The sequence below is a fragment of the Mandrillus leucophaeus genome, unplaced genomic scaffold (assembly GCF_000951045.1).
Source record: "Mandrillus leucophaeus isolate KB7577 unplaced genomic scaffold, Mleu.le_1.0 Scaffold301, whole genome shotgun sequence".
Classification (NCBI taxonomy): Eukaryota; Metazoa; Chordata; class Mammalia; order Primates; family Cercopithecidae; genus Mandrillus; species Mandrillus leucophaeus.
The window spans coordinates 2,961,654-2,985,888 of record NW_012103155.1 but is presented as its reverse complement, the minus strand read 5'-3'; the positions used below and the strand labels follow the sequence as shown (position 1 = coordinate 2,985,888).

The 24,235-nt window shown below is 41.0% G+C and overlaps 1 protein-coding gene across 1 annotated transcript in view; it reads right to left on the bottom strand.

Moving 5' to 3' along the window:
* Positions 1-4,753: 4,753 nt before the first annotated feature.
* Positions 4,754-24,235, bottom strand: part of FREM3 (FRAS1 related extracellular matrix 3) — a 106,735-nt gene continuing 87,253 nt past the window's right edge. Inside the window, exons 7-8 of the mRNA XM_011987154.1 lie at positions 12,834-12,983; positions 4,754-5,200 (exon numbers count right to left, since the gene is read on the bottom strand). Coding sequence (XP_011842544.1) covers positions 4,959-5,200; positions 12,834-12,983 — 392 coding nt within the window. The 3' untranslated portion in view covers positions 4,754-4,958. The remainder of the gene's footprint in view (positions 5,201-12,833; positions 12,984-24,235) is intronic.

Genomic DNA, 24,235 nt, shown 5'->3' with positions numbered 1-24,235 from the left:
GTGGGATATAATCTCCTGATGTGCCGTTTGCTAAGACTCTTGGTAAAGCACAGTATTAGGGTGGGAGTTACCCGATTTTCCAGGTGTTGTGTGTCTCAATTTCCCTTGGCTAGGAAAAGGGATTCCCTTCCCCCTTGTGCTTCCCAGGTGAGGCGACGCCTTGCCCTGCTTCAGCTCTCGCTAGTTGAGCTGTACCAGCTGACCAGCACCGATTGTCTAGCACTCCCCAGTGAGATGAACCCGGTACCTCAGTTGAAAATGCAGAAATCACCCGTCTTCTGTGACACTCACGCTGGGAGCTGGAGGCTGGAGCTGTTCTTATTAGGCCATCTTGGGCATGCCCTATGAGGTGAAGGATGGGCTGCTTGCCAGAGGAGCCAGCCATGTGATTACAGGGCTGGAAATTTCAGTTCCACTTCGCAACTTCGAGGGAGGCAAGAAGAGCTGGAGATTAAGTCAATCACCAATGACCAATGATTTAATAAATCATGCCTATAAAATAGAGTCTCCATAAAACCCCTAAATGACAGGGTTTTGAGAGATTCCAAGTCAGTGAATGCATCCACATGGTAGGAGGGTGGTGCATCCCAAACTCCAGGGGACAGAAGCTCCTGTGCTCAGGACCCTTTGGGACCTTGCCCTATGTACCTCTTCATCTGGCTGTTCATTTCTTTTCTTTTTTTTCCTTTTTCTTTTTCTTTTTTTGAGATGGACTCTTGCTCTCTCACACAAGCTAGAGTGCAGTGGCGCAATGTTGGCTCACTGCAACCTCTGTCTCCTGGGTTCAAACGATTCTCCTGCCTCAGCTTCCCACATAGCTGGGATTACAGGCACATGCCACCACACCCGGCTAATTTTTGTATTTTTACTAGAGACAGGGTTTCACTGTGTTGGCCAGGCTAGTCTCAAGCTTCTAACCTCAAGTGGTCTACCCACCTTGGCCTCCCAAAGTTCTGGGATTATAGGTGTAAGACATTGAGCCTGGCCCATCTGGTTGTTCATTTCTATCTATTGTAATATCCTTTATAATAAACCAGTAATAGTAAAGTGTTTCCCTGAGTTCTGTGCTGTTATTGCAAATTATCAAACCTGAGAGGTGATTATAGGCATCTCCAATTTGTAGCCAAGTTGTTCAGAAGTATGGTGTCTGAAGTGGGGCAGTCTTGAGGGACAGAGCCCTTCGCCTGTGGGGTCTGATGCTAACTCCAGGTAGGAATCGTAGGGTACCCAGTTGGTATCCCAAGAGTGGGAGAATTGGTTATTGGTGTGGGAAGAACCCACACATTTCATGTAAGAAATGTTGTGAGTAGAGGAATAGAATCAGAGTTTTATCTTTGTTTTGTTGTTTTGTTTTGTTTGAGACAGGGTCTTGCTCTGCTGCCCAGGCTGGAGTACAGTGGCTCACTGCAGCCTCAGACTTCTGGGTTCAAGTAATCCTCTCACCTCAGCCTCACAAGAAGCAGGGACTACAGGCTCAGGCCATCACACCTGGCTAATTTTTTGTTTTCTGTAGGGACAGGGTCTCACCGTGTTGCAGTGGCTTGTCTCAAACTCCTGGGCTCACGCAGTCTTCTCGCATTGGCCTCCCAGTGTGCTGAGATTACACCAGCAATGTGTGAGCCACCATGCCCAGGCAAGGAATACTTTTTTTTTCATTAGATTTCTTAATTATTATATTATTGGTAGATTAGACTAATGCCGGACTGCCTACAGCTTCTTTCTAAATATAGGTCTACTAAAGCCTCATATTGGAATTCCCATTGCTTTCAGGACATTGTATATCTGCTGATGCTGCTTCCAAGTATTACCTCTGTCAGGTGAACCGCATTATGTCTTCAGGACAGGGCCTTGAATCTGTACAGAAAGATCCCCTCACAGCAGACACTGAATGTCAGCCTCTCTCTGTATTCTCTGAGCGTGCTTTCTAGTGTTCTTCATTTTACTTCGTTGCCAATACCAGCAAACTCTCCTGATCTCTCCCTGCCTGTGGTACTAGTTTCCTGTGGCTGCTAAAATAAATTACTATAAACTTGATGGCTTTAAAAAAACCAGAAATTTCTCCTAGTTCTGGAGTTTAGAAGTCCAAAATCAGTATTACTGGAACAAAGCCTAGGTGTTGGCAGGGCTGTGCTGCCTCCAGCAGGAGAATCTACTTCTTGCCTGCCAGTTTCCAATGGCTGCTGGCCTTCCATGGCTTGTAGCCCCCTCACTCCAATCTCTGCCTTTCATAGTCACATTGCATCCTCCTCTTCTGTATGTAACCTCCATCTCACGTCCTCTTATGAGGACTCTTGTGATTACATTTAGAGCCCATTCAGGATAATCTTCCTATCTCAAGATCCTTAATTACACGTGCAGAGATGCTTTTTCTCTATAAGGTAAAATCCATAGGTTCCAGGGATTAGGACAAGTCAGCGCTAAACATTCCTGCAGGGACCCTATGAGACTTCATCACAAATTGTGATAATAATAACAGAATGAGGTCATTATAATCTGTTTAATTTCCTTAATTTCATAAATAGCAACAACTTCCTAATGAGCACATATATTTACCGATTAAATAACTTTAGAGTACATTCACACAAAAAAATGACTGATAATCTCATTACCCTAATAGTAAGTTATTACCATTTCCAGGCATTTTCTTTTAGTGTTTTCCATATGTTTAAGGATTGCAATAGCCACATGGTTGCGGATACTCTAGAATTCATACTATTCTATCACGTAGATATCCTATAATTCAGTTAACCGTTTCCTGAGTACTGGGCTGCTTATAATTATTTATTATTATAAATAAGGTTAGGAGCAGCAACATTGTGCTGCCTTAGTGACGAACACATTTTTGAATGCTTAGTTGGCAGAAAACCAACTGTGGAGTCATCAGTGTTGGGTTGCTCCCCATAGTTCAGTTTCCTGGGCTGAGCCCTGGTGGGTACAGCATTTCACCAAGGACCTATGGCTGGTGTCTCTGCTCCAGTAAATGATGGCCCTTAGCTGCCTCTTTCATTCACCCTGTCAGTGGACCCCTTAAATTGGGCCCTGGGTACTGAAATAAAATATACAACACCTTTCCATTTAAAGTTTACACAAGAATAGCAACATCTAGTATATCTCCATTACACTTTCCAGCTCTGAGAAAACTAAAATATTAAGTGAGAAAAAAATATTTAATTTTTCTATAAAAATGTTAGCATAGGGAAGAGTATATAAGGGATGACAAACGAGCCCAATTTTCAATAGTGTGCAATTCCATTCTTGGTAGGAAATCAGGTATTTTTTCACTCTTTCAGGACACTAGATTACTTTCATTACTGAACTGTAGCATATGCTGTAAGTCATAACTAGAATATACCAGGTTTTATCCTAGAAGCCTAAAAAAATGTAATTTTGCTTCTCTGGTACGTCTTAATGGGTAGAAACTGGGAATGAAACAGACTTTATAAAAAGCACTGTTTGTGATATCCTCCCTCCAAAAATATGAATGCCTAAACACTGCATTCATCTGAATGCACCTAAGTAACAAAAAATACAGTGAGAAAGAAAAAGAGTGATTTTCTGGAAAACACTGAAAGACTGGAATTAATTTCAAGCTCAAAACAGATTCCTCCATAACGCTGACAATGTGTATTTCCCCTGGGCACACACGTACTCAGCAGGAAATTCAATTGTGGCTTCATCTGGGGCCTGAACCAGGGCATCTGTGGGGTCTCTTAGGTATATCTGAGAGTTATCTTGGTCCATGTGTAGTTTTTCTATTACTTTTTTTCTAATGCATGTGAAGGGGACATATCTCTTTGACCTGAAGAAGCAGCCCAATAACTATTTGTTGAATTTGAGTTTAAAAGATTTTTGACTCTGGGAGTTGGGCAAATTGCAAGGTGAGGGAGGCTGATTTTCTGTTGGTGGATATGCACTCAGACAGGAATCAGACAGAACTGGAAGAGATCTTAACAGAAATCGAGTCCAAATTTCTCATTTTACAGAGCGAGAAGTGAGGTCAAGAGTTATAAGGTAGTTTAGAAAAATATTTTCTCTGATTGGGAAAATGAAAGTCTAGCAAAGAAGCAAAACCTGGGCTAACAGTAGACAAGGGCTTCTTGGCCTATATATGCAGACTATATTACAGTCAAGAGCCTTGTCATCCCCATTCAACATTTGGAAAACATGCATCTGGGAATGGTTTCTATTATACACTATGTTGGCTTGAGAATAAGTTAATGTCTGAAACACAAATTTTTAAAAAAGACTTGCACAAGAAATACCTAAAAAGTAATGATGGGGCACAAAGATGTGGTTTCAAAATAATTTGGGAACTTTGGTTTATGTGGTATTAGCCATAGTTATATATATTGTCAATTTAACATTAGTTAAAATTGACTAACTGGGCAGTTTGTGAACTATGCAAATCTTCAACTCTTCTTTCTTCTCCTTTCTACTACTTACATTTTCATCACTTTACTGTTTATTATCCTTTTTTTTTTCTTTGCAAAAGAGTGCAAAGGAATAAAGAGTTGAAAAATATTCCTACCAAGTGGTTCTGATAAAGAGTTGTGAAGAAAAGTTGAAGAATTCACTAAAAGAACTTTATATATGGAGAGACAGTTGAAAAGTGTTTCATATGAGGCATCAATCAGTAAAGAGAGGTTAATCTTTTGATTTTAACTTTTGATTTAATTGATCACAGTGGATTTCTTGCTTGCCTCAGAAACAAAGTAAAACAAAATAGAAAAAGAACATGAATACGGTCTAATTCTTTGTGGGCTCAATGTTTTCTATGTATATATATTTCTATTTCCATGCAGTCACATAAATTACATTTCCACATATCACCAGAATATAACACCAATGATGGCACAATATCACTGATATCCCAGAATTGCTAAGATCTATAAACAGTAGAGTTTCATTCTGTTGTTAGGAGACATATCTTGACTCTTTTTTTTCCCTCTTAAAGTCTTTCAATCAAAGGAACTACAAGCACTCTGCTTACAGTCAGTGATGGTATCCTTGATGAAAACGGTAGTTTTATTTGGTTCTCCAAGCACTGCACCGATAGGCATCTGAAGAACTAACTCAAACTTCTCTGGGCCTTCCAAGGTGGGCTGTCCCAGGTCATCAAGGATGGTCACGCGGAATGTCTGCATGCGCACGCCTGGAGCAAAGTCCAGATTTCGGCTGATGCCAACATAATCTGTTCCAGCTAGTGGAAGAGGAAAAGGCACTAGTGAGACGGCAGAATTTGTCATAAGTTTTCCTTCAGAGAAAAATGATCATCATCAACTCTGCGGCATTCTCCTTTGTACCCAGCACCCTCAGGATCATATATTTTGGGTTTGATCTCCAGTAGGGGGACCTTCCATATTCTGCCAAATGCCTTGTAGGCCCTTGTGCCATGCCCACCTGCCATCCTCACCAGGGCTTTACACGTCTAGACCAGGCACATCACCTTCCAACTGCTTCCACCAAGATTCTGCCAATTGATGGAAGGATATCTGAAGGTAGCTTCAATTTGAAATGAAAGGATGTGCCTTTTTAATTTTTAACCTTGAAGATAAATATGATACATTTTATTTTGATTAGGTTTCACTCATTCGCTTTTGCCAGACATCTGTTTTAATCTCACAACATTCTGCTCAATGTTATGAAGCTGTGAAGTTCTGCCATTCTCTGGGTTGTTATTAGTCATTTTTTCAAGCTGGTCCACCTCACCATACAGCTTCTTTGAGACTTGTTTGGAAAGCCATTAAATGTAATGATTGTAACATATGATAATCAATGGAATTAAATGGAAACCCCTGAGTGATATAAATATAAAAATAAATAGAGGAACAGAATATTTATATTGTCTCAAGGTACTCCTCCATAAAATATTAATTGCAAAGGAAAAAAGGGAATATAATGAGGAACCCTGGCAGATACTACCTTCCCCAAGTGACCAAAGTTAACACCACCATAATGGGACAAATGGAAACTGTGTGCCATTTGACAGAATACAATGAAAGGATAGTATCATCTTTGTGATATTCCTGCTGAAAATTCATTACCTGAATCTAATGATGAAAAACCATCAGACAAACCCAAATTTGGAAGACATTCTATATAGTATAATAACTGGGTTATAATCTTCAAAAACATCAAGGTGTTGAGAGGACTGTTGTAGACTGAAGAAAACAAAAGCAGACATGACAGCTAAATATAATGCGTGATTTAGAACTGGATTCTTTTGCTGTAAAGAATGATTTGAGGATAACTGTTGAAATTTGAATGAGGTCAGAGTAGATTATGGAAGTGTATCAAGTTAATTTCTCAGTTTATGCTTGTTTTGTGGTTATACAAGAGAACGTCTTTGAAGGAATTACATTGTAAGTTTTTGGAGACATGGTTCCAAACTTGCTCTCAATAGTTGATGAAAAAGAAAAGTATCTCATTCTACTTGTTACTCTTCTGTAAGTTTGAGATTACTCCAAAAGTTTTTCTAAAAGGCACCAAATAGTGACATTAAGAAAACAAAACAGAGCCGGGCCCGGTGGATCATTCCTGTAATCCCAGCACTTTGGGAGGCCGAGGCGAGCAGATCACTTGAGGTCAGGAGTTCCAGACCAGCCTGGCCAACATGGTGAAACCCATTTCTACTAAAAGTACAAAAATTAGCAGGGCATGGTGGTGAGTGCCTGTAGTTACAGCTACTTAGGAGGCTGAGGCTCAAGAATCAATTGAACCTGGGAAGCAGAGGTTTCAGTAAACTGAGATCATGTCACTGTACTCCAGCCTGGGTGACAGAGCGAGAGCCTGTCTCAGAAACAAAAACAAAAGCAAGGTTATAGTGAAAATTACTAAGGCAGGAGAGTAATGGATAAGGTTTTGTATCTCATGGACTTTGACTCAAATCTTGGTTTATTGCTTACTTATACTAATTCTTTAACTTCTTTGAGTCTCAGTTTCTTTTCTTCAACTGCAAAATGGGGATAATGATAGCTACCTTATAAGGTTTATTGTGAAGATTATAGATAGTAGAGCAAGGATGCTAACACAATATCTGGCAAATAGTAGGCATTAAGAACACAGAAGTTATAATTATTAATGTAACAAGGTATATCTTATACATATATACATAAGATTAATATAGTTAACTAACCTGAGCAGATATCAAATATTTACTAGGTTCAATAGATTATCAAGTATAAACCTTACTTCTACAACTGTACTTGTTAATCCCATGAATCACCACCCCAAGCATGAACATTACTTCTATTAGTTCATCCCTACCAGACAGCTAGCAGAGGCATCATTACTTTTATGCAAAGAGGTTTATCTAAAGGAATCTAAATTTCTCTTTCAAACCACAAGCAAAGAAGTCCACCTAACCAAATTGGTTTCTTCACTCTTGTTTTCATGGATACACACAGAGTGATAAATGACCCTGTCTGAAAACTTAAAAAAGAATGAAGGAAAGGGGAGAGGAGTGGCAAGATGGCTAACTAGAAGCAGCTAGTGTGTGCCGCTCTCATGGAGAGGACAGAGAGTGGTGAATAAACACACAAGCTCTGCAGCTGGACAGGTTGAGACTCATCAAGGAAGCAACATGACCCACAGAGAACAGAGAAGACTGAGACAGGACAGCTGCCACCTAGGACTGGGGCGAAGCCAGGGGAGGATCCCCACCATGGGTAAATGGTGAGTGCGAGCTTCCTGGGACCCACAGTTCTTCCATGAGCCTTTGCAAGCCTGGGCTCTGGAAATCCCCCATGACCACCCCCACCACTGGCGCCTGCAGACAGACACAGGGAACCGTGTGGAGACTGGGCAGAGCTAAGGCTCAGACATGCATGGAGTCCCAGGGCCCCTGGGAACCCTAAGCTCCTGCTGCCTCACATGCCCCCAGGATAGGGGCTGAATCCACAGAGCTGAAGAGCAGATGGACTATACACCTTGCCTCCACTGAACTCACTAAACAAAGCCCACTGGCTTGGGACCCCAGCATGGCCACTTGAGCTTACAGGCTGGTAGCAGCCCTGTATTTCGCTGGGATGGAGATCCCAGTGGTAGCAGGCAGACCTGTCGGTTTTGCTGGTTTGCAGCTCTGGCCCCTGCAGTCTTCAGGCTCTGGAGAGAGCAAAAAGATTGAGAACTAATGTAACCCCCAGCACAGCACAGCTGCCTTATGGAGAAACAGACTGTTTTCCCCATGAGTCCTGCCTCTGCTACCTCTTACTGGGCAGGGCCTCCCGACCTGGGATGCCGGCCACCCCAGCCCCACCTAGGCTCTTGGCTGGTAGCAGCTCTGCACTTCCTTGGGACAGAGCTCCCAGAAGTAGCAGTGCCGCCATTTTTGCTGCTCCACAACCCCCACTGCTGTTGAGCTCAGGCTTGGGAGGGAGCAAAGAGATTCAGGACTAACTCAGGCCTCCAGCCCAGTGCAGCAGCCTTACAGAAAAGTGCCCAGGCTGTTCTCCATGTGAGTCCCTGCCACTGTTACTCCTCACTGGGCAGGGCCTCTCGACCTGGGAATCCAGCACAGCCACCTTGTCCCCACCTGAACCCTTTAATCATTGGTGGCTCTGCATTTCTCTGGGGAGGAAATCCCAAAGACAATGCAAAACCTCTCTGCCATTGCAGCTGCAGTCGTACTGCCCTTACTGCCCTCAGGCTGGGGAAGGAACAAAGGGCTGGTCAAGTTACCAGCACCTCCAGCATGCCACAAACACCATACGGAGAGGAGCTCAGTTTCTCTTTCCTGGGAGCCTCTACTGTTCACCAGGCAGGGCCCCCAGCTCAGGACTGGCTGAGCATTCCCAGTGGTAGTGGCTCTGTGTCTTCCTGGGCTGGAGCTCCCAGTGGCAACTCACAGCCCCTCTGCCACTGCCACCCTGCCAGTGCTGCCCTCAGACTGGGGAAGGAACAAAGAGTCTGAGGGCTTTACTCCCACCTCTACCTTTCCAGTTGCCATATGGAGAGGAGCCAAGTCTGCTTTCCCTGTGAGCCGCTGACCTTCTGCTCTTCACCGAACAGGTCTCCTGGCTCAAGCCCACAGCACAGCTGCACTACCTCCTGACTGAACATTTCCATGGGCAGTGGCTCTGCGTTTCTCTGGGGTGGAGCTCCCAGAGGCAACTGAAAGTTCTTCTGTTACTGCCACTGTAGTGGTACTGCCCTTGCTGCCCCCAGACAGACAAGAAAAGGAACAAAGATTCTGAGTGCTTTACTCACACCTCCAGCTCTTAACTGCCCTAAGGAGAAGAGGCCAGTCTGTCCTCCCTGTGAGCCTCCTGCATCCCCTGCTCATCACCAGGCAGGCCCTCCCCAGTCCCCCAAGCTTGGGCTCAGAATGCAGTCACTCTGATTGTAGTAGCTCTGTGTTTCTCTGGGGTGGAGCTCCAAGAGACAAGTGGAAAACCCTCTGCCATTACCACGGCTAAAGGTCCCTGTCCTCATCGCCCCCAAGCAGGAGAGGACATGTAAAACCTGAGCTTGCCTCAGGGCTGTGGTGTATAGCTTAGGAATGCAAAGTCAGGATCTGCAGCCAGCACTCAACTAAGAGAGGAGCCCACACTGTTAGAGTGCTGAGAGGGAATATGGCTGCAAATGCACAAAGGAGCCATTTGGCTGACAGCCTGCCTACCAGCCGTTACACTTACACACCATCTTCTAGATCACAGCCCAAACTTCAAAACCAACAATACTGTGCATGTAACGCCCTGTGAAACCAAGGACAAGAATTCAGCTACAAATGAAGACCCTGAACAAAGCCTTGGCCCTCTGAAAACATCCAGAAACAAAGTCAACTGACTATACTAAAATTGCATCACAGTTAAAGGAATATAAGCTCACACAGATGAGAAAGAACCAGCATAATAACTCTGGCAACTCAAAAAGCCATAGTGTCTTCCTTCCTCCAAATGACTGCACTAGTTCCCTGGCAATGGTTCTTAGCCAGGCTGAAATGACTGAAATGACAGATATAGAATCCAGAATATGGTTAGGAATAACGATAATTGACATTCAGGTGAAAACCAAAACCAATCCAAGGAATCTAGGGATAACAATAAAATGATGTAATAACTGAAAGATGAAACGAAGAAAGAACCAACAAATTTGATAAAGCTGAAAACACACTACAAGAATTTCATAATACAATTGAAAATATTTATTATTTTTTAATTAATGAATTTAATTTTTTTTTTTTTGAGACAGGGTCGAACTCTGTTACCCAGACTGCAATGTATGGCTCACCACAGCCTCAACTTCCTGGGCTCAGGGGCTCAGGTGATCTTCCCACCTCAGCCTTCCAAGTAGCTTGGACTACAGGTGCAGGCCACCATGCCTGGCTAATTTTTTTGTATTTTTTGAAGAGACGGGGTTTTGCCATGTTGCCCAGGTTAGTCTTGAACTCCTGGGCTCAAGCAATCCACCTGCCTAGGCCTCCAAAAGTGCTAGGATTAGAGATGAGAGCTACTGTGCTGGGCCAATTGCAAGTATTATCAACAGAATTGACCAAGCTGAGGAAGGAACCTCATAGCAAAAAGGTTCTCTGAATGAACACAATCAAAAAGAGAAAAGAATAAAAAAGAATGTGTAAAACTTCTTAGAAATATGGGATTATGTAAAGAGACCAAATCTATGACTCATTGGCATCCCTAAAAGAGAGGAAGAGAAACCAAACAACTTGGAAAATATATTTGAAGATATTGTCCATGCAAATTTCCCCAACTTCACTAGAGAGGCCAATATTCAAATTCAGGAAATGCAGAGAACCCTGCAAGATACTGTATAAGACAACTATCCCCAAGACGCATAGTCATCAGATTTTCCAAGGTTGACATGAAAGACAAAAATATTAAAGGCAGCTAAAGAGAAGAGAAAGGCAGCAAAGAGAACCTCATCAGGCTAATGGCAGACCTTTCAGCAGAAACTCTACAGGCCAGAAGAGATTGGGGGCCTATATTCAGCATTATTAAAAAAAAAGAAACTCAACCAAGAATTTTATATCCAGCCAAACTAAGCTTCATCAAAAAAGGAGAAATAAGATCTTTATCAGACAAGCAAATATTAAGGGAATTCATTACCATCAGACCTGCCTTACAGGAGGTTTTAAAGGAGCACTAAATATGGAAACATAAGACCGTTATGGCCACCACAAAAACACACTTAAGTACGTAGACCATTGATACTATAAAGCAACTACACAACTGAGTCTGCATAATAAACCAGCTAACAACAAGACGACAGCATTAAATCCTCACATATCAATATTAACCTTGAATGTAAACAGGCTAAATGACCCAATTAAAAGACCATAGAGTTGCAAGTTAGATAAAGAAGAAAGATCCAACCATATGCTGTCTTCAAAAGACCCATCTCACATGCAATGACAGTCATAGGTTCAAAATAAAGGGATGGAGAAAAATCTACCAAACAAATGGAAAACAAAAAAAGCAGGGGTTGCTATTCTAATTTCAGACAAAACAGACTTTAAGCCAACAGTGATTTAAAAAAAAAGACAAAGACAGGCATTATATAATGGTAAAGGGTTTAATTCAACAAGAAGACTTAACTATCCTGAATAATATTTATGTGCCCAACAGAGGAGTATCCTGATTCATAAAACAAGTCCTTAAAGATCTATGAAGAGACTATAACCATACAACAATATTGTAACCATACAATAATAGAGGGAGACTTCAACACCCTATTGACAGCATTAGACAGACCATCAAGGCAGAAAAATAACAAAGGTATTTGGGACCCGAATTTGACACTTGACCAAATGGACCTAATAGACATTTATGGAACTCTGCACCCGGAACTAACAGAATATACATTCTTCTCTTCTGCACATAGCACATACTCTAAAATCGACTACACCATTGGCCATAAAAATTATTAGCAAATTCAAAAAATTCAGAAGTATACCAACCACATTCTCAGACTATATAACAATAAAAATAGAAACCAATACCATGAACATCACTCAAAACCATACAATTACATGGAAATTAAACAGCCTGCTACTGAATGACTTCTTGGTAAACAATGTAATTAAGGCAGAAATCAAGAAATTTTTTGAAACCATTGAGAACAAAGATACAACATACCAGAACTTCTGGGACACAGCTAAAGCAGTAGTAAGAGGAAACTTTATAGTGCTAAATGCTCACATCAAAAAGTTAGAAAGATGTAAAAGCAACAACCTAACACCACACCAAAAGGTCACAACTGGAAATGAGAAAATGTGGGCATCAATGTACATGGAAGTGTCCTTTTCTTTTCCTGTTGGGTCCTGTTCTTTTTCTGATAAAGCACCTGACAGGTACTCTACAGGAAATGGTATCTAGAATTGTGCCATGCTGTCAGCTAGGCCTTGGTCATCCATGTCAGGAAATGCAAAGGTGAGCAGGGCATGAACACATGCTGTTTGAAGCTAAGGCAAATGCCTGAGTCTGAAGTGAAAACCTCCTACCCTTCAAAGGTCTAATATGTGATGGGATTCTTCCAGGAGCTTGGACTTGCTTGGCCATTATGGGGGTAATTTCATCTGAAATATTATTTATGAGCAGCTTAAGTATCTATAAATATTCTGAACTTTGGAAAAATTAATTTGAGCCCATGACAAGCAAGTGGGTAATAAATGAATCATAAAGGCTGCTGTTTGAATAACGTATTTATTTCATAACCAGCAGAAGTCATTACATATACAAACCACCTACGTGCTGAAACCAGAGAAACTTTCATTCAGAGTCCATCAACAAAGACTAAGCATGCTTACACTTAACAGACTAGATCCCACCATAAACATGTATCATGATAATGATATGTTCTTTGTGTGGCCCTCTCACCTTCTGCTGACTCCTGCTCTGACTTTCTGGAGCGCACGATGATAGATGATGGTTGGGAAAGATCAGTGCCTCTTCTCCAAACACAAACCTCCACATAGCCAGCACTTTCATTGACGTGATATTCAGCATCCCCAAAGTGCAGGACAGGTTCTAGAGAGGCAAAAAAAGATAAACTAAGAATGCTTCAGCCTGCCTGGTGTGCTGTCTCCTTTGGCCCTGTGTGAGCCTGGGCATTTGTCATAATTGTCAGACATGACGGATCCCATAGGTCTTGTTTTTTTATATAGTTCAGGGAGAACAAAAACAAAAACACACAAAAAACCACATCAGAGTCATATGCCATGACTTTGACTCCAGGAAATGCCATGAGATGAAGTCAGTTGGGATGCTATTCATTTTTTTAAGAACTTTCCATTACATAGAAGAGATTTTCCTACTAGGGAAAATTGGCCAATCAGCTGTAACTCAGGCAAGTCTGCTATTGTTCGGGAAAAGATGGTGGAGAAGTTAGAGAGGCTTTTTTGGCAGGGAGAAAATTACTCTTCTTGTGGAAGGACAGTTGAGCCAGAATTTTGAGTTTGATCACTATGGCTGTGGCTTTTCTTAGGGCATTTGCTGATTACAGGGACAGATGGAAATCCTGGGGCAGTGAATGAGGGGGAGGAGAGATCCTGTTAGCTGAGATGCCAGAAGCACTTCCCCAAGAGGCCAAGAAGTGGCTTCATAGAAAAAGAAGGCTGAAGCAGACCAACCAGCACAGACACCAGGCTTCAGCGGTGGGTAGAAGGGAATTGTACATCTTCTAAAAGGAGGAAGAGGTTGACAATGCGAATGTTGCTTTGGCCAAGCAAATATACCTATCCATACCCCGTTCGCTCTGTTCTAAAAAGTAGCTATGAACTTAGGTGATTATTTAAAGCATATACAAGACTTAGCTGTAACAGTACCTACTATATGTACTGTCATGAAAAAGGTTTTGAGATGAATGCTTTTGTTGGTTGTGACATCTGGAGGCAAAAAATGTAAATATTAGGAAGCAGATTCATCATGGAGGGACGACCCCTTGAGCTTGTCGAATGGAAAATTAGTTATGGAGATGACACCTTCGCAAACATATTGCAATGCATCAGGAGCATATCTGAATTTAAATTCAAATTTTGGAGGCTAGAAATCAGATTTAGTAAATATTTGCTTCAAGGTGTATTTTAGTAGATCTCTTAACTGCTGAGGGAGTAGTAGTAGTAAAACTGCTGAAAGTTTTCCCATGGCATACAAGACCTCTCCCAATCTGATTCGAGTCCGTTTTTTCTGGAATCATCTGGTGCCATACCTCACTCTGTGGCTTGTGTCCCAGTTATGCCAAAGAGCTCCCAATACACTGAACACAGCATGCATTTATGAGCCTCCATCTTTGTTGGTGATGTTCTCTGAGCTGGAATGTGCCAATTTGGCAAATGCCTACTCATTTTTTTAAGGCTTTGACAAAGAGTTGCCTTCTTTGGGAAGCCATATTTATTTCCTCAAGAAATAATCATTCTTCACTCTGTGCTTCCCTAACATTTCAGATAGTTCTATAACTGTAGTAATGGAACACACTTGCAATTTGCTCACCTCAGGCATACAGCAGGCAGATGGCCTGCACTCAGAAAAGGGTGGTGGAGTCATTCTTTCTTTTCTTTTTAATGAACATGTAGTAATTGTACATATTTATGGGGTACATAGTGGTGTTTTGATATATTTATGGCATAGTGATCAGGTCAGGGTAATGTGCATATCCCCTTCTTTCTTCTCTTACCAATAACTTTCTCCTCATTATTGCTAATGGGTGTTTCTGATGCCTCCACGGTTGGGACAGGACAGAAGGCGGAGAGGCAGGAGTAGCAGAAAAGTTATTTCTTGAACACTTTCATGGATGTCAGTACTCTTTGGTCTCGGAAGATGGAAGAAAAGCTGATTCTGTTTATCATGGACACTTCTGCAGGTTCTTTGGAGATCTCTCACTCCCACAGTTGGGTATCTCTTATCTGCAGTTCTCTTGATCAGGATGAAACAGCTATATTCTGGCTGGTGACTTAATCATTCCTCAACCTATTTAGCATTTGGCAGTACCCCTGTTCAGCCTCTAGATGGCACCTTTGGACGCGACCTAAGACAAGTTCTTTCCGGCTCACTCTTGTATGCATGGCTAACATGTGGTCCATGCCAACCTTCCTGCATCCTCTGCCTTGATAAACTCCAGGAATACTGCTTAACCCCAATGCAGTCCCTCTCTTTTGTTCATCCACCAAAGCAACCAACCAGTTTATCTCCCACATTGAGATTTTCCAGGCAGAGCCAGATCCCAGTTCACTGGGTTCTCCACATTGCAGGTGGCACACATACCTCCCAAATGGTCTCCTTCGAGCCCCCTCTCTTGATTTAGCATCTCTTTAAAGTGCAAAAATGTTAAATACATTCTAACATGCTGTCCTGTGTTTTTATCAGAGCCTTATGAACTGTTCTCAAGGTCAGGGACCATATTCTATATGCCCTTGTATTTTTAGTGATGCAGTGGCTAGCATATTGACAAAGTCTCAAGAATTTGTCAAATGGACAGTTTTAACTCTCTTCTGATATATTTTGAACTTATTAAAAAGTTTTTTGAAAAAAAAGTCTGGACAAAGTTACCTGCATTTTTAGCAGAGGAATTATATTGTGTGGCATTGGGGAAGGGCAAGAAGTGAGAAAAGTAAAAAAACATTTGGATCAGTTATACTGTTGTTCAGAGAAAAAAATGTCAGAACTCAAGCCTCTGAATACACTAAGATATAAGACATAAGAGGAGGATAGTGACACTTGGAAAAAATGTCATGAAATTATTTCTAGATGCTCTAGGCGTTGAGTATCAGGAGATCTGTCAGAATAGAGAAAATAGCTCCTCCATGTAGCACAGAAGAGTTTCCAAGTACTCTTTACCTTAGCTCTGTCTGAGAAACTGAGATGCTAGCAGTGATTCTAAAGGATGGGCAATTAGGAGAGTATGATGCTTTGACCACATCATATTTATGTTAAATGGATTCCACAGCCATAGATGAGTTTTAATCTCCTTTAAGAGACAATGTCCTTTACATGAGAATAGGAAAAATAAATACGATGTCAGAAATTAAGCAGAGAGATAAGATTATCATTTAAAATGAGTTCAGTGTTCATATTCAGAGACATTTAATGCCAAGTTTTGCAGGTGAGGTAACAGAAACAATGTTGGTAAACTGAGAAACCATACAGAACAGAATGGATGCCAACAGATGGAAGATAGAAAAATATTTTTTCCAGTTGTCTCAGGATAGAAAACAGATTCTAGAAACAGACTGGTAGGCTTAATCTTTAGAAAAATTCTAGAACTGCTTATTTAAACAGGTTTTGAATTCTGAGAAAAGAAATATAATGCCCATTGGTCAGTATTGGTTCTTTAATATCAGATTTGGCAAAGTCAATTCAATGTTTTTTCAAAAAAATATTTTTTAGTTCAGTTCAATAAACATCTATTGAGTATTCCCTATGTGCTGTAAGCATGGTGCTAGTTACTGGGAATGTAAAGAGATATACAGTCTTGTTTTCGAGATATTTTTGGTATAACAGGGCCTCCACACCAGTTCCTTCTTTAGCAGAAGGGGGCCAGGCACGGTGGCTCATGCCTGTAATCCTAGCACTTTGGGAGACCGAGGCAGGTGGATCACGAGATCAGGAGATCGAGACCATCCTGGCTAACACGGTGAAACCCCGTCTCTACTAAAAATACAAAAAAACTAGCCGGGCGTGGTGGCGGGCGCCTGTAGTCCCAGCTACTCGGAAGGCTGAGGCAGGAGAATGGCGTGAATCCGGGAGGCGGAGCTTGCAGTGAGCCGAGATCGCGCCACTGCTCCAGCCTGGGTAACAGAGCGCCCCTCCGTCAAAAAAAAAAAAAAAAAAAAAACTGCCTTTGAGGCTCAGGAGTCCTGGAGAAAATAAGGTGCTATGTCTTTAAAAATTAATGAGAATTGACCAATGAGAGAGGTGGGAAAAATAGGTAGAGTGGCTAGTAAGAACAAAGACACATAAGCATGAAAAACATCTAGCATTTAGGAAGGGATGCAAGAACTCGTTTATTGGTAGTGTGTAAGGTGAGAACAGAGGAATGGTTGGAATGAATTTAGAGAGAAAGATAATCATTTTAGGTAGATGGGACTTGACATTTTAGATTGTATAGAATGTGGAAACCAATTTTAGGCAGTGAAAAGGTGTTTGGGTTTTTGTTTTCTGTATATTTGTCCAGTGTCAGTGTGGGCCATGAATTTAGGAGGAATTAGTGTAACCCATTAGAAAGGTATTGCAATTATTCATGTGAGACATGATGATGATACTACTAGTAGGCAGTAGTATTAGTGATGGAGTGGAAGAGGTGAATGTAAGAAGTGCCCTGAACGGCACACAGTGACTAATGCAGCGGCTTCTAGGATGCCCTGCAAATTTCTAGTGTTTGTGGGTGGGAGTGGGAGGCACTAGCTCAGTTGGGAATAAAGCAGGTGGAACAGTGTTGACTGAGGGTAAGAGAAAGAAAGATGATGAGTTTGATTGTAGGTGTGTTGAATTTGAGTGGCCTGTGGTGCATTTAAGTAGATATTTCGGAAAAACCCTTTCATGCATGAATCTAGAGTTCAAAAATCAAGCCTCACAGTGGCTCATGCCTGTAATTCCGGCACTTTGGGAGGCTGAGGAGGGGGGATCACTTGAGATCAGGAGTTCAAGACCAGCCTGGGAAACAAAGCGAGATCCCATCTCTACAAAAGAATAAATAATTAGCTGGGTGTGGTGCACATGCCTGTAGTCCCAGCTTTGTGGGAGGCTGAGGTGGGAGGATCACTTGAGCCCAGGAGATTGAGGCTGCAGTGAGCCATGATTGTACCATTGCACAGCAGTCTGAGCAAAAGAGCGAGACTTTGTTTCAAAAAATAAAAAATCAAGCTAGGGCCGGAGATAAGATTTGGAAGTCTTAAGCATACAGATTGGGGTTAATCCTATATTAGATGGTATGATCGTCTACTATGGCTGAATAAAAAGAGGATCATAGCGGAGAGCATCAACCCTTGGGGAGAAAGACCGAGTGACAGGAGCCCCAAAAAGAGACCAAAAACAAACAGATGGAAAAACAAGCAAACAAGCAAAAACAAACAAGCAAAAAATAGTTGGCAAGATGGAGAGAGAGGAGTTTGAAACAGGAAAATCAAGAGAGTAAAGAATTTTGGGAAGAATGAGTGGTCACAATGTCAAACGCAGCAAGCATATCCAGAAAGATACATGTAAGCCAACAGTGGATGTCAATGGCAAAATCCCAAAACACATCGTATGAAACTTTCAGCTGCATAAAGGAAATTAACTAGAGTGCCCATATGAAAGAAGATAGAAAATCTACTCAGGAAGACCTGCTTAGATAAGCACAGTTTTTATGCCAGTATCTTATAATTTTGACTACTGTTGCTTTGTAAATATTTTGAAATCAGGAAATGTGATGCTTCCAGTTCTGCTCTTCTTTCTCAGAACTGTTTTGGCTTTAAAATCAATAAATAAATTCAGTACAGATGGAAAATACAAATCAACATACAAAAATCACTAGCATTTCTTTACACTAATAACAAACTATCTGAAAAGAAAATTAGGAAAACAACCCCATTTACATTCAAATACTATCAGAATAAAACACTTAGGCATAAACTTAACTAAGGCAGAGAAAGACTTGTACACTGCACTGAAAACTACAAAACATTGATAAAATAATTAAGAAGACATACATATGGAAAGATATCCTGTGTTCATTAAAATATCCATTCTACTGAAGGCAATCTATAGATTCAAATACCATAAACTGAGTAACTTATAAACAACAGAAATTTATCACAGCTCTGGAGACTTGGAAGTCTAAGATCAAAGCATTGGCAGATTCAGCATCTGGTAATGGTCCACCTTCTAATTCATAGATGTTGTCTTCTTGCTATACACTTACACGACAAAAGAGGTGAGGAGTCTCTTTTAGGTCTCTTACATAAGGGAACTAGTACTGTTCATGAGGGCTCTGCCCTCATAATCTAATCACCTTCCTGAGTCGCACCTCCTAATGCTATCATCTTGGAGGTTAGAATTTCAACAGATAAATTTGGGGGAGACACAAACATTCCGTGCACTGCAGTGGCCCTCAGCATCTAGAGTATGGTGGGTTACATCAGTGGTCTGAGGCAGGTAGACAGAAGCCAGTGACTTGGGAAGGCCTCAGTAAAAATCAGAACATTTATGTGTGGTCACATCCTTTTCTTCCCTGCCCAGGTACAAGCTGTAATATCAGCTTGGAGCTGTTTTGTTTTCCCCTGCCCACTCACTTTGCACTGAGCTGGAGGCTGCAGCTGTGGCATGTGCTAGCTTGCTATTACGAACTCTAGTTTTGTTCTCAGTAGTAGCTTCTGGACATCTATAGTATGTGAGGTTGTTAGTGCTCAGTGAGAGGTGACACAGAAGCCAGTGTTTTGTGCATGCCCCAGCAAAGTCAAGGCATTAGAGGTATAGTGCTTCTCTTCTCCTCCTTCCTCAAAGAAGAGCTTGGAGCTCCCAATTGTATGGCACTGTGCTTATCTTGCCCTTGATATAGGACTATGGGCTCAGAAGCACCTCATCTGAAGAGAGGAATATAACTTGGGGAGCTACTTAAAAATCTAGTGGTTAGTCTTCACATTTTCTGAGTCATGCTGGTATCCAGCATGAGCTGGAGAATAGTCTGTGCCCTGGAGCAGAGGCATCGGAATTTTTAAAGAAGCCCTTAAATCTTTCCAACTGGTCGTAGTGGTCTTATTGAATCTGACAGTGGCTAGCATAAAAAGGAACAAAGTAATGGCATTTGCAGCAACCTGGATGGAATTGGAGACCATTATTCTAAGTGAAGTAACTCAGGAATGGAAAAGTAAATATCATTTTGTTCTCACTTATAAGTGGGAGCTAAGCTATGAGGACTTTAAGGATACAATGGACTTTGGGGACTCAGGAAAAAGGGTGGGAGGTGGGTGAGGGATAAAAGAATACTCATTGGGTACAGTGTACACTGTTTGGGCGATGGGTGCACCAAAATCTCAAAAATCACCTCTAAAGATCTTATTTATGTAACCAAACACCACCTGTTCCCCAAAACCCTATTGATATAATAAAAGAAATGACAAATGCATTAGTTTAGACCTTAACCTCGTGTGCTTTCTATATAAAAAATAAAAAAGTTGTTTTGAACTTCGCAGTTGCCATTTAAACTATAATATGCTGTCAGCATAATGAGTCTAACAGTAAAATAATCCTAGGTCTACTTCTCCCAAGGTTACCTTCAAATATAAAAGTTGCGAAACTTCATAAAAAGATCTGACAATGGTTAGGAGAATATAGTCCATTTTCTTTAAGATTCAGCATAAAACCTAAAATAAATGTAACATAACTAACAAATATGAACTGTATGTGATTAGATATCTTGTTTACTAAATACTAAATGCAGAAGAGCTTAAGATATCATGGAGGCTGAAAAGACCACGCACAGCCAACATCTCTGCCTGATAACTACTTTTTATCAGTGCTATCATTTCTATCGCAAGCAGGGGTGGTCACTGGTCACTTCATTCTGGGAATGCTCTTTTCTCCTTTCTGTTTCTAAAGTCTTTTTTTTGTTGTTGTTTGAGATGTTGGGTAATGGCCTCTAAAATATTTTCTTTCATTAACTTTAAACTAAAAAACAATGTCCAAAATTAAAATTATGATACTTTTAAAACCTGTAGCAATTGTTTTATTATACGACTAGCCCTAGAAAGCATAATGGTTCTATTTCTTCTGAACAGTTTCCTGGGTTTTTACAGCATAGCAATATATGCCTTTCACATTTTAAAAACTTTTATGTGTTGAAGTTTATCTTGGTCTATAACCATATTTTCAAAAAGTTGAATGTGCTGATATCACCAAAATGACACTTCGTTTATGCACAATTTTTCCTTACAATGTTTTCTTAAATCTGTCAACATTCTGTTAGATGCCCATTTAATGACCAAGACACTAAACTAGCTGGTAATATTTATAGGCAAACTTTATGCAAGTTTTCCAAATCCTACTGCCTCAGGACAAAATATATAACCCTCTGTGAAACTGGACGATTCTTTTTGTGGCAGGTTACTAGAGTTTTCAAATCACGTACTAAAAATTGAAAGAAAGTCTTTACTCGTTGAGCAGAGATAGTATGAAGTGCTTATATATAGGACAGATACATTTTTCAATTTTATCTTGCTCTTGATACAGGTCCAGTGGAAGTTAGGTTCTAAAGCCAGGTGAATAAATGTGAAGTTGCCATTCATTCAGTCAGCAAACATTTATTAGGTGGATACCGTGGCCTCCGCTCTCATGGAGCTGATGCTTTTATAATGGCTGTCTTGGCAGTGTGGGCCAGGGAGTCTGTTGTCCCTGGCCTGGGGTAATCTTAGTCTGTGGTTGCTCCTATACTTTTTCTTTTCTTTGTCTTACTCCATGATAGTTGTCCTTATAAAAGTATTTCTTCAGGTGATCCATTTGACAGGGGATATTCAATCTCTGCTTAAGGAAGCTAACATTTCCTGGAGTCCAGCAAAATAGAATAAAATTCCCCAGCTCCATCTGGAAAAAAAAAAACTTGCCCTTGAACAACTTGGGTACATCTTCAGGTTGCTAGATATTGTGTCATCACTTGGCCTAAATGAAAACATGCTTTCGTTACAAGATGATGTATTTGACTCTCCTCAAAAGGAAGCATTATTGGTATCTAACATGTGCCTAGACTGGTAAACTATATGTAAAATCCTAAACCTGGGAAATGAACGGGTGCTTTTCCCAGTATTTTCTCAAATAGTCAATGCTGAAGGACACATGTTTTATTTCTGACTGAAATGACAACTAAACTACTGCTGGAGACACACCGCACACAGGAATTTGACAGGTGGCTAATGCTTAGAAACTCAAATTAACAGAATTATCATTTTATGTCATTATTCTTAAAAAATTATAATTATGTGGGGAGTGCACTAATAATGCTTGTGGTTGCTTCCTCAAGGCCAAAATAAAATGATACCATTCAAAGGGATCATTAGACTCACGAGTGGCAAAATCTGAATATCTCTAGGGTAGGGACTAAAGCAGAAGTATCTCCCACAGAAGTCATACACTGACAGCTGCCAAATGAGTGCCCCATGGGGGACTTGAAGATGGGAGGAAGTCACACCTCAGAATGTTACAAACCAATGCCTGCTCAAAATATCATTAACTCTGACAGGAGATTCTGTCAGAGTTAAATATCATTAACCCTGGAGATTGAGCTGTTTTAGGGCACTCAGTAGACTCAAGCTTGGGCTTAAAGGAATGTGACCAAGTGTAACTTCAGTAGAGTCAGGCTGGGTTAGCATGGTTACATCTGCAGCATGGCCGACTGTTTTGTGCTGTATTTAAAGGAAAATGGCTTTAGCTGAAGTTAGCTCTGCATGAAACCTAGAAAAGAGCAAGCAGCCAAAAGAAGGAAAAATGGGTTACCTGTTTCTAGCCATCTTAAGACGAAAGGTACTCTGACCTTGGATGTTTACTCTTCAGGACCCTCAGCATTTATTTGCCCGGGATGGAGATGGCTGTATTGGCTTGATGGGGTTTCTCAGATCCCATCATCATCAGTTTCCTGCTTATGAAGTGGTTGCCCTGTAGAGCCTCCTTTAAGGAGAGAATCTATTAACCAGGGGACTCTGCTTTTCAGTTTTCTTTGACTTTGGTTTTCACTGTAATTTATAATTTGTCATTTTGGCACATACATCATGTCTCTTGTGGGTCTGCATCCTGTCTCTGTGCCCACAGACAAAATTGAGCTTCTAGACCTCTGACTCTGTCAGGCCATGGACTGCAGTGACGAACCAAGGAACTGCTTCTACATGGCTGGGAGACATCTAGGTAGTTTTAGAAATCTAAAAAGAGTGTTACATCACTTTGCTTTGTAAAGAGATTGTGCAATGTACATCATCTTATGAATATCGAACCTTAAAATGATTTTGATATGTTTTCTCAGATTTCTAGGATAAAAATCAGTGGCAATCAGCTGTTATTTTTTGTCTCATTTCTTTTCTCCCAGTTGTCTCTGACTGTGATGACCTCATATGTGAAATGCCAAATGCAGTCTGCACTTTAGACATAGTTGATCAATTTAATACATTCTGTAGCCTCAGTAGAATGACATATTTCTGAGATGAGGAGTGCCAGATAAAGGAACAACTTAATGTAAATATGTTGATTCAGAAATAATTTGTATATTATCTATATGAGAAAGAAAAAAAACTTTTTTATCTGAGAAATGTTAGTCCCTTTAAGTTATCCAGCCCAGAGAGGCATTTAAAATGTAACACCTGTCACATCCCACTCCCCCTTGAGCTAAATAATATAGTTCTTGAAGTCACTTGCTATGGGGACTCTAAGCAGCCATAAAATGTCATACACCCTATAATTCAACAGTGTATAGCCAACCACCAACCAATGTTATTTCTGTAAACCAATGAGAATTCCTGACAAACAACTTTTTGTAATTGCCTTCTGATACAGTTTGGATATTTGTTCCTTCCAAATCTCTTGCTGAAATGTGATCCCCAGTGTTGGAGGTGAGGCCCGGTGGAAAGTGTTTGGGTCGGGGGTTGGCTCTCTCATGAACATCTTGGTGCCATCCTCAAAGTAATGAGTGAGTTCTTGCTGTATGAGTACCCACATGATCTGATTGTTTAAAGAGCCTGGCACCTCCTTCCCTCTCTCTGTTGCTTCTCTCTTGCCATGTGATCTGCACATGCCAGCGCCCCTTCCGCTTCTGCCAGGAGTGGACCTTCCTGAGGCCTTCACCAGAAGCAGATGTTGGCACCATGTTTCCTACAGTCCACAGAACCATGGCCCAAATAAACCTTTTTTCTTTATAAATTACCCAGCCTCAGGACTCCTTTATAGCAACACAAATGGACTAAGACACTCCATCTCCTGATTTGCTCCTTTTTCTCTAAAAACTTGAGCCTCTTCTTCACTCTCTGGAACACTCTCCAGGGCAACCTGGACGTTGTCCCGGGCTGCAGTCCTCAACTTTGGCTCGGATAAACTCTATATTAATTTTGCCTCAACTTCTTCCTTTTAGGTGAACATATTCAGGATACTAATAAAATACTTAGAAGTTATCTATTTTTCATTAATTATTAATATCTTAAGTGATAAAAATAAGGGAGATCTCAAATCTCAGGGGTGCTGAGAACTCAAGAGCACAACCAAAATCACTTAGGAAGCTCCTGAAAGGTAACTGGAAGCCAAAACTTGAGAACTTGCCTCCTTTTAAAATTAAATAA